Source organism: Pongo abelii, chromosome 15 (genome assembly GCF_028885655.2).
Source record: "Pongo abelii isolate AG06213 chromosome 15, NHGRI_mPonAbe1-v2.0_pri, whole genome shotgun sequence".
NCBI lineage: Eukaryota > Metazoa > Chordata > Mammalia > Primates > Hominidae > Pongo > Pongo abelii.
This window is the reverse complement of record NC_072000.2, coordinates 27,702,930-27,713,574: the sequence shown is the minus strand read 5'-3', so window position 1 is coordinate 27,713,574 and position 10,645 is coordinate 27,702,930. Positions and strand designations below refer to the sequence as shown.

At 51.6% G+C, this 10,645-nt stretch overlaps 2 protein-coding genes across 6 annotated transcripts; one reads left to right on the top strand and one right to left on the bottom strand.

The window, feature by feature from the left end:
- The first annotated feature begins 1,891 nt into the window (after positions 1-1,891).
- LOC112128767 (small ribosomal subunit protein eS26-like) lies at positions 1,892-2,521 on the top strand. Its single transcript, XM_024231731.2, has one exon. It carries the CDS (start codon positions 2,113-2,115, stop codon positions 2,458-2,460), a length of 348 nt encoding a protein of 115 aa, XP_024087499.1. The 5' UTR covers positions 1,892-2,112; the 3' UTR covers positions 2,461-2,521.
- A 2,229-nt stretch (positions 2,522-4,750) lies between these two features.
- IRF9 (interferon regulatory factor 9) lies at positions 4,751-10,578 on the bottom strand. 5 transcript variants are annotated; one of them, XM_054529912.2, is made up of 10 exons: positions 9,976-10,576; positions 8,989-9,169; positions 8,170-8,353; positions 7,808-7,938; positions 7,362-7,440; positions 7,187-7,258; positions 6,366-6,707; positions 6,138-6,264; positions 5,359-5,474; positions 4,751-5,199 (listed from the first exon to the last, which is right to left on the bottom strand). In XM_054529912.2, exons 2-10 carry the CDS (start codon positions 9,166-9,168, stop codon positions 5,066-5,068), a joined length of 1,365 nt encoding a protein of 454 aa, XP_054385887.1. In that variant the 5' UTR covers position 9,169; positions 9,976-10,576; the 3' UTR covers positions 4,751-5,065. The 5 variants fall into 5 exon arrangements, with proteins under 5 accessions (XP_054385887.1, XP_054385888.1, XP_063571607.1 ...); XM_054529913.2 differs by lacking the exon at positions 9,976-10,576 and adding an exon at positions 9,423-9,947; XM_063715537.1 differs by lacking the exon at positions 6,138-6,264 and having other exon boundaries at positions 6,366-6,573; positions 9,976-10,578.
- Positions 10,579-10,645: the final 67 nt, after the last annotated feature.

Genomic DNA, 10,645 nt, shown 5'->3' with positions numbered 1-10,645 from the left:
CTCACTGCAACCTCCGCCTCCCCGGTGCAAGGGATTCTCCTACCTCAGCCTCCCGAGTAGCTGGGATTACAGGCGCCCACCACCACACCTGGCTAAATTTTGTATTTTTTAGTAGAGACAGGGGTTTCACCATGTTGGCCAGGCTGGTCTCCAACTCTTGACCTCAGGTGATCCGCCTGCTTTGGCCTCCCAAAGTGCTGGGATTACAGGCGTGAGCCACCGCCCCCAGCTGAAGAAGTCAATCTTACACAAAACTCCGAAAGGATTTACTGGGGTCACTTCCTAAATCTGAACAACTTAGGTTATGGGCACGCCACATGTGGTCCTTTCCCAGCTGTCAGTGTTCTCCGGGCTGAAATAGACTTTAGCTTTTTTGGATGCAGCACATACTTCCTAGCCTGGAAAAGCCATATTCTCAAACAATTATTTGTGTAAATTTAAGAGGTATGGTTGTAATAACAAATAACCCTTGTCCCTATGCCTCCTACCTTTGCACAGCCATTTCTTTGGCCTAGAATGCCCTTCTCTGCCTTGACTCCAGGGCATGCTTCTTCCTGAGACTTATCTCTTACTGCAGCTGAGCTGACCCTATCTTCTTACAGTCCCCTTCAATTTGGGAGCTTTTTTTTTTTTCTGAGATGGAATTTTGCTCTTGTCACCCAGGCTGGAGTACAATGGACCATCTTGGCTCACTGCAACCTCCGCCTCCTGGGTTCAAGCAATTCTCCTACCTAAGCCTCCTGAGTAGCTGGGACTACAGGCGTGTGCCACTACGCCTGGCTAATTTTTTTGTATTTTTAGTAGAGAAGGGGTTTCACCATGTTGGCCAGGCTGGTCTCAAACTCCTGACCTCAGGTGACACCTGCCTCGGCCTCTCAAATTACATGCCTATAGTCACAGCTACTCAGAAGGCTGAGATAGGAGGATCCACTGAGCTGAAGGTCGAGGCTGCAGTGAGCCATGATTGCACCACTGTGCTCCAGCATGGGCGATTGTCTTAAAAAAAAAAAAAAAGAAAGAAAGAAAAAAAGAAATACATGAAGTGGCCATAAGTGCTATGAAGAAAATGAGGTAGCATAGGAGGATAGAATAATGATGGCTGCTATTTAGGGAGGGTACTCAGGGAAGCCTTGCCCCCTCTCTTAAGAGATAAAATTTGAAGAAAGTGGGTAAGTCATGTGCCTACCTGAAGGGAGAGTAATTTAGACAAAAGAACCAGCAAATGCAAAGACCCTGAGGTAGAAATGTGTTTGGTGGGTTCAAGGAGCCTGGAGCAAAGTGACAGGGGAAGAATGGCAAGGGGCAAGAGAGAGAGAGGAGGGCAGGGTCATATCACAGGACCTCAGAGGTCCTTATGGGGATTTGGGCTTTTACCCTGGGTGATTTGGGACCCAGTGGAAGGTTCTGAGCAGAGGAGTGATATGATCAGAATTACGTGTGAAAAGGATTGCTACTGTGTTGAGAATAGCTTAAGGTAGACACGAATGGAAACAGATGTGAAGGAAGCAGAGGAGGAGACATGAGAGATGGTGGTAGTTTGTTCCAAAGTGTTGCTGATGGAAACAGAGAGAAGTGGTCAGACCCTGGATACATATTGAAGGAATAGCGAGCGACAGGATTTGCTGATGAATTGGATGTGGGGTATGATAGAAAATGGAAGGAGGCCAGGTATAGTAGCTCACACCTGTAATCCCAGCACTTTAGGAGGTCAAGTAGTTGGGACTATAGGCGCACACCACCACACCTGGCTTTTTTTTTTCACTTTTTTTTTGAGATGGAGTGTCACTCTTGATGCCCAGGCTTGGAATGCAATGGCACGATCTTGGCTCACTGCAACCTCTGCCTCCTGGGTTCAAGCGATTCTCCTGCCTCAGCCTCCCAAGTAGCTGGAATTATAGGCATATGCCACCACGCCCAGCTAATTTTTTTTATATTTTTAGTAGAGACAGGGTTTCACCATGTTGGTCAGGCTGGTCTCGAACTTCTGACCTTAAGTGATCCACCCACCTGGGCCTTCCAAAGTGCAAGGATTACAGGTGTGAGCCACCATGCCTGGCCTCACCTGGCTAATTTTTAAGAATTTTGGGGCTTTCTCCGGTCCGTGCCTCCAAGATGACAAAGAAAAGAAGGAACAACGGTCGTGCCAAAAAGGGCCGCAGCCACGTGCAACCTATTCGCTGCACTAACTGTGCCCGATGTGTGCCCAAGGACAAGGCCATTAAGAAATTCGTCATTCGAAACATAGTGGAGGCCGCAGCAGTCAGGGACATTTCTGAAGCGAGCGTCTTCGATGCCTATGTGCTTCCCAAGCTGTATGTGAAGCTACATTACTGTGTGAGTTGTGCAATTCACAGCAAAGTAGTCAGGAATCGATCTCGTGAAGCCCGCAAGGACCGAACACCCCCACCCCGATTTAGACCTGTGGGTGCTGCCCCACGTCCCCCACCAAAGCCTATGTAAGAAGCTGAGTTCTTAAAGACTAAAGACAGACTATTCTCTGGAGAAAAATAAAATGGAAATTGTACTTAAAAAAAAAAAAAAAAAAGAATTTTGCGGAGCCAGGTGCAGTGGCTCACACCTATAATCCCAGCACTTTGGGTAGCTGAGGTGGGCAGATCACCTGAAGTCAAGAGTTCAAGACCAGCCTGGCCAACATGGTGAAACCTGTCTCTACTAAAAATACAAAAATTAGCCTGGCATGGTGGCGCGCACCTGTAATCCCAGATACTCGGGAGGCTGAGGAAGGAGGATCGCTTGAACCCAGGAGGCGGAGGTTGCAGTGAGCCAAGATTGCACTACTGCACTCCAGCCTGGGCGACAGAGTGAGACTGTGTCTCCAAAAAAAAAAAAAAGAATTTTTTGTAGAGGTAGGGTTTCACTATGTCACCTAGGCTAGTCTCAAACTCCTGGGCTAAGGCAGTCTTCTCACTTCGCTCTCCCAAAGTGCCAGGATTACAGACATAAACTACCATGCCCAGCTGAAAAAAAAATTTTTTTTTTTTGAGATGGAGTTTCGCTCTTGTTGCCCAGGCTCGAGTGCAGTGGTACGATCTCGGCTCACTGCAACCTCCGCCTTCTGGGTTTAAGTGATTCTCCCACCTCAGGCTCCCAAGTAGCTGGGATTACAGGTGTCCACCACCACGCCTGGCTAATTTTTTGTATTTTTAGTGGAGACGGGGTTTCACCATGTTGGCCAGGCTGGTCTCGAACTCCTGACCTCAGGTGATCCACCCACCTCGGCCTCTCAAATTACTGGGATTCCAGGTGTGCGCCACAACGCCCAGCCAAGTTTTTGTTTTTAATCAAAATAATTACAATAAAATGGAAGTCAAGGAGATAATTTAGACCTTGTACAAAGAAGGTCCAGGAAGGATTTCATCACATTGCATCACATTGAGGGCACAACAGGGTTTGTACACCTCTGCACTCAGTACCTCATTTCTTCACTGCTAGTGCAGAGAATGTCTAGGTGCTTGGCTTCCCAGGGGGATGATGGACAAGACTGAAGGGAAGAAGGGAGGTCCATGGAGGCAGGGAGGCTCAAAGGCAGCACTGAAGCTTGTCAAATGAGGCAGCAAGAAGGTCCTAGGAAGACTTAGGCATCCAGATTTGATCATGTGTGTGAGCCATTGAGGACTGAAGAGTGAAATGACAGGAGGAAGTCTGGAAAGCTAAGCTGGTGTCCCGTGCAGGAAGAAGGAAGCTGAAGGCTGTGGCCTGGGTTGGAACTAGTTTGCTGGGAGTGTACAAAAAAGTAGGTGACAAGTGGCGAAGGAAAAACTTCCAGTTTGGTAGTAAAATGAACATGGGGGAAAGGGAAAGGAGTGTCAGCCAATTTGGAGCCCTCAAGTCTCATGAACCGCATGACATGGCAGTCTAGGCCAGAGCGTTTTTTTTTTTTTTTTTTTTTTTAATCTTGAGACAGAGTCTCGCTCTTGTTGCCCAGGCTGGAGTACAATAGCACGATCTTGGCTCACTGCAACCTCTGCCTCCCGGGTTCAAGCGATTCTCCTGCCTCAGCCTCCCAAGTAGCTGAGATTACAGGTGCCTGCCACCACGCCTGGCTAATTTTTGTATCTTTAGAAGAGACGGGGTTTCACCGTGTTGGCCAGGCTGGTTTCGAACTCCTGATCTCAAGTGATCCACCCACCTTGGCCTCGCAAAGTGCTGGGATTATAGGCGTGAGCCACCGCGCCCAGCTGGCCAGAGTGTCTTTTATGGGGCTTAGATAGAGCAAGGAATCCAGTTTGGGAGTACCCTGCTGGGGTGACAGTGAAATTTGTGCTGGAGGAAGAGGTGCCAGTAACAGCAGGTACAGGTTCAGCAACTCTTCTCTCTGACTCCTCTGTTCTCAGGCCCCAGGGCCTCTAGACCATAGTTTCAGGTCACCCTCAAGTGTCTCCTCTTCATTTAGACCTCCAGTCTAACTAACCTCAGGCCTGATGTTGGGGTCTTCTAGCAAGAACTGTGGAGCCCAGACTTTACCATGTGAAGTTGGTGGCTATAGTGCCTGGCTGAAGGCTTGGTGCCCAACCCACACCCTAATCTTATCTGCCCAGAGGGTACCTCTGTAGAGTGCCAGGCCCAGGACCCACAGGGCCCAAGCAGCATCTTAGCCAGAACCTGTGGGCAGAGGAGAGGAAAGAGGCTGGAGATGTCAGCAGGAAGAGAACCCCAGTGCCCCACTCTTAAGTTTACATCTCTATCTGTGACCACTGCTACCTTCTTCTCCCAGAAAATCAGATACTGATTCCTCTTTCAATAAAATTTTATTTTAAGTCCTTAGTGAATATCTAAGAGGAAAATATAAAGTGCTTGGCTTTAGAGTTGGGAGGTCAGGGAAGAGGGAAAGGCCCCCTGGATTCACACCATTTGGAATTTCCTAGTCCCTTACAGATGAAAGAGGGTGTATATCTCAAAATTAAAAAAAAAAAAAAAAAGGATAAAAAATTAGCCTTGAGTTCTCCACCAGCCACTGTGTGCAAGGATTTTCAGGACACAATTATCACGGACAACTATTGAGAATTATCACAAAGAGGACAGGTCAATCGTGTGAAGAATAAGTCTATTTCAAAGGAGACAGGAAGAACAAAGAGGTGAGGTGGAAGATGGGTCCCCCAGGCTCTACACCAGGGACAGAATGGCTGCCTGCTGCTCTGGAGTCTGCTCCAGCAAGTATCGGGCAAAGGCCTGCTCCATCTGTATTGGAAGAGATGGAGAAGAGCATCTCAGTGAGTGCATCAGGGACAGACACCACCCCCAGGAGCTCCTTCCCCACTGGGAGACCCCCTTTGTCTCCTGGAGCACCACTATCCCTGCTCTCATTAGATGGGTACTCTACCCCTGCTCTGAGCTCACCTTCACTGTGATAAGATTCTGTGGAGTATGGCTGGAGCCATGGCTCTCTTCCCAGAAATTCAGTGTTACCTGGAACTTTGGTGGGGGGCCCAGGCCCTGAAAGTACCTGGCCAAGTCTGAAAGAGAAAGGGTCAAGGGTTGGAAGAACAAAAAGAAGAGAGAGGGCCACAGGCAGGGAGGCAATAGTGAGGAACCCATGATGGAGACAGGTAGGAGGGGGTCTTGCCAGAGCAGGAGCTGCAAGGTCAGAAGTACTTGGAACTAAGTGCTACTCACCCATGTGCAAATAGGAAAGGGTGCCCCTGCCTCAAGTAAGTGCTTAGAAGTAGCAGATCATAGCACAGCCCGGCAAGCTCTCTGCTGGGAGAGTTTAGAGTCCTCCCAGGCAGCAGCCCTGGCTGCTAACACAGATGTGCCCAGACCTTTGCTACTTGCTTACATCCTCCCAGTGCTAGGGTACCCATGGCCCTGGGAACACCCACACTCTGCACCCCCTATACACCTGGTCCCACTCTTAAGGTCAGGTTTAGAATTGAGTAGGAGCTGGAATTGGATGGGAGAGAAGCACAACCCCAAGGCATGCCTGGAGTGTGGTAGAGACGGTGCAGCCAGGGCCAGAGTGTGTGATGTGTGCCAGCTCTCCCAAATCCGTGTATGTAGGGGAAGGCCATGAGGCTCAAAATCTCTGTGCCAATTCTTCTGTGCACCTTCACATAGTGACTGCATGCTTCAGTGTGATAGTGTTCTCCAAGATATGACACTGTTGTGCTGGGCTCTACCTGAACCACCGCTTCCATTGTCTTGGCTGGAGGAGAGCTGCCAGGTAGCTGCCAGGCTGGGCATATGGCCACACAGGATGTGCAACACACAAGTGCAGGAGTGCCATGCATAGGCTACATGGAGGATCTGCTGGCAGATAGGGAGGTGGCAGGACCCACCAAGTTGGGCCCAGGGGGTACTAAGAGGTAGGGGATGAGAGCTCAGGTGCCCAGAGAGAACAGCCTCACCTCTGCGGAAGTAGGCGGTTCTGAAGAGCTCCACGCACTCGTTGCTGGGCAGCAGATGCGGGCCTGGCCCAGGTGGAGCCTGGGGTGCATTCCAGGAGATGGGGATGGGGCAAAGGCGCTGCACGAAGAGGCCTCGGGGGTTGCTGGCCACCAGGATGCCCCTCTCAAGCTGGCTCAGCAGGCGCTGCGTGGGCTCCAGTGGGCCAGGCTTGGGGAAAAGCACCTGCTCCATGCTGCTCTCAGAGCCTGAGGGCTCAGCCACAAGGCGGCAGTCCAGGCTTTGCACCTGGGCCTCGCCCACCACACGCCCGTTGTAGATGAAGGTGAGCAGCAGTGAGTAGTCTGGGGATAGAATAGCCCTATCTGGTGCTGGAGGAGCATGCAGGCTGGCAGCAGCCCCTCCCCAGGGGAACAGCTCCACCTCCCCTCCCCACACCAGCCAGGGGGCTTCCTCTCAGATTTTCCTATCACTCAGGCAAGTAGCTAGTATGTGATTCACCATGAGGCCTCAGGGCTCAATGCTGAGGGGCTTGTAGTTTACTAGAAGGTCCCTTGAGATTGGGCCTCTGTTTGGCCCAATGAAATCAATGTCTCAATGCAGATTTCCAGGAGAGCGTATACGGTGGTATTTTTGGGAAGCAAGCTTTATGGAGTCTGGCCAGGCATACGGAATTCTCGCCACCTAGAAACCAGTGCCTTGGGCTATGGTAATGTGGGCACAGTTTGCTGTAAGCCCTGACTGACTAGATAATGCATGCATAGTCAAAGGTGGAAGACCTCAGGGGCACAGGGCACAGGAGAAAGTCAGAAATGCCACGTACCTGGCTCTGGAGGAAGCAGAAACTCCAGGGACCTCTGATCCCCTTGAAAGGGGGCCTCAGTTGTGTCTGTAACTGGAAGGGAAGCAAAGGCACTGGTCATTCAGAGTGGGACTGGGGAGTCTTGGGCCAGAGGGTGTGGCATGGGGGACGACACAAGAGGCAGGGCAGGTGGTACCTTCCTGTGGCTCAGGGCTGCTGCTGCTGCTGCTCCCGATGTCTGAATGGACTGCTCCCCCACTGGCCCCCTCCTCCTCCTGCGGACACAGTGTCTTTTTTTTTTTTTTCTTTTTTTGAGACAGAGTTTCGCTCTTGTTACCCAGGCTGGAGTGCAGTGGCACGATCTCGGCTCACTGCAATCTCTGCCCCCAGGTTCAAGCGATTCTCCTGCTTCGGCCTCCTGAGTAGCTGGGATTACAGGCAGATGCCACAACACCCAGCTAATTTTTGTATTTTTAGTAGAGACGGGGTCTCACCATGTTGGTCAAGGCTGGTTTCAAACTCCTGACCTCAAGTGATCTGCCCGCCTCGGCCTCCCAAGACACAGTGTCTTTCATTGGCCCACCTCTCCCTCTAGTTACTGTCCTGCCCTTAGGCCCACCCAGTTCCCTCTCCATCTCTTACATTATTGAGGGAGTCCTGGAGCACAGAGGGACTGAGTGTGCAGTTCTGCATGGCACCCTCTTCCTCCTTCCTCTCAGAGGACACAGAACTGTGCTGTCGCTTTGATGGTGGTTTCTGAGTCCCTGGATGGCCTGTGGAATTGTTGAGGGACAGAGAAAGGTCAGGGTCTTGAGCAAGGACAGAGGGTAAAGGAGAGGTCTGAGGCAGTGAAGGATGGGCAGGTCTAGGAAGGGAAACCTGGGTTGCAGCCCCATAAGAGCATGGACAGGGCAGAGCTATGAGAAGCCTGGGGAAAGCCCGCACATCTATCCTTCCTCCCCAGTCTGCTGAGTCTAGGAGTGGTTGGACAAGGGCAAACTTACCAGAGACGGTTTCTGGTGGCAGCAACCGATACACCTTGTAGGGCTCAGCAACATCCATGCGGCCCCTCTCAGGAACCTCCTTAAATTCAGAACTCTTGTTGAGTGCACAGCGCAGGCGAGTCTTCCAGACAGCCGGACCTCCTGTGTCCCCCTCCTTATACTTTCCCTTAAATATTGCCCAGGCCTAGGAAAGAAAGCAAGGGAAGAAGAGGCAGTGCGTTACAGGCTCCACCTGCCCCTCCAACAGGACTGGCTTTACAGGCGTACAGCTCTGAGCTCAGAAGGGAATTTATGCAGGGTCTGTGCTCTGCGTTGCCATCTTGAAATCCCTGGAAATTTTTTTTTTTTTTGAGACAGTCTCGCTCTGTCGCGAGACTGGAGTGCAGCGGTGCGATCTCAGCTCACTACAGCTCTGCCTCTCTGGTTCAAGCGATTCTCCTGCCTCAGCCTCCCGAGTAGCTGGGACTACAGGCATGCGCCGCTAGGCCCAGCTAATTTTTGTATTTTTAGTAGAGACGGGGTTTCACCATGTTGGCCAGGCTGGTCTTGATCTCTTGACCTCGTGATCCACCCGCCTTGGCCTCCCAAAGTGCTGGGATTACAGGCGTGAGCCACCTTGCCTGGCCAATATCCCTAAAATTTTTGAACAAGGCCTCCACATTTTCATTTTGTACTCGACTCTGCAAATGATGCAGCTAGTTTTCCTCTCCAATCTGTCCCTTATCTGAAACCCAGGCAGACGCAAGTGCTCGAGGGTGAGTGTACCAGTGTATACACCATCCCTCACGCAGAGGAACAGTGGTTTCCAGGCCCTTTCACCTTGAAGAAGGCAGCATCCTGGTCCTCCCGGAAGTCCTGCTTGCCTGCATGCTTCCAGGGAATCCGGAACATGGTCTTAGCTGTATCATCCCAGCACACTCCGGGGAACTGCCCACTCTCCACTTGCTCCACCACCCAGTTCCGGAGTTTTCGGGTGCAGCGTGCCCTGCCTGATGCCATCCTGGGGGATAAGAGGAGCAGGAAGCATCAGAACTGACACTTTGGGAAGGAACATCTCCTGAGACCCTGGCCATTGAGACTAGATTCTGGCAACAGGTCCCAGAGATCCCATCCATCTTCTTTTAGCTCTAAACACATTTCAACACTCTATGAGACAGAATTGTTTCCTTTCTGCCATCACTAGCAATGACAAAAAACAACAACAACAACAAAACCCCCCAAAACATTGTTTTTAGCATTCTAAGCTGTGATACCTGGAAGGAAACCTTGGGCACTGGTCTTAATTTTAGGACTTTTCAGAAATGTATTGTTTAAGAAAGAATTCCTTTGGTGATTATTCCTGGTGACAAGCCCTGTCTAGATTCCCGAGCATCAGCAGAGGTAGGCTCTGCTGAGATGCATCAGGCTCTTCACCCACTGCCCCACAGCCTACACAGCCTAGCCTCTGACCTCCACCCCCTGCCGGCCCCAGGAGTAGGTGGGGCAGGAAGTAGGGGTGGGGGTGGAGCTGCAGCAGAAGTGGGCAGGGCCAGATGGCAAGGAAACAAACGGTCCACTGAGGCTGGGGCCATGAGCCTTCTTCCTTGAACAATCCAGCAGTAGGTCCTCCTGACCTTTGCCTACAAGGTTCTGGGGTGTTGGCCCTTGTCAGTCTCACTCTCAGGCTGAATCTCCCACTTCCTGACTTAGAGATCTTCTGTCTATCCCTCAGTCTAAAAGAGGGACCCCTAGGACCCCCTACCCTCAATCTGGCTGGACTTTCTAGCCCTAGATCCCAGGCTGACTCCCATCCTTGGCTGATCTTACCTGAGTTGCTGTCCAGGCTGTCGCAGGGCTCAGACGACCTCAGCTTAACTCCTGGCTGGGCGGCTGATCTCTCCGCCCCTTTCTACAGTCCCCACCCTAAGTTTCAGTTCTCCTCCAGGGAGGGCCTTTTCCCAGAAATCACGTGGTCTGTTGCAGGGAGCTGGCGGCCACTAGAGGGCAGCAGCATCTGAGCATCTCACTATCAGGATGCCACTGTCACAGCAGGGGGGGCCCTGCTCTGCCGCCTCAGCTCCAGCCTGGCTCATTCCCCTTCCTCCCTCAGATACTCTTGCTTGTATCTGACCTCTGGGTGACACTGTGGCTTCCCCAGGGAGGCCAGTTTCCTGGAGTCAGGCCTGGGACCTCTGCATTGCTGTGTACACCTGTGCATCTGCGTTCCCCCACAGTGCCCACCTGATACATATTGGGTGACTTCAAATACCAGTCAAATTCTATGAAAGAAAGAAAGGAGGCAGGGAGGGAGGAAGCCCAGGCCAGGTTGCTGGATGGGGAGGGCCTCCCTTGACCATCCAGGGTGTCAACTCCTTCCTGGTCCTGAGTCCAGGGAGGGTCAGGCACTAGGTTGCAGGGGGCCCTTTTCAGCAAAGCTCTGTTCATCCCGCTCTTTCCCTGGTGCCCCTAGATGGTGGCACCAGGAAGAAGGACCACC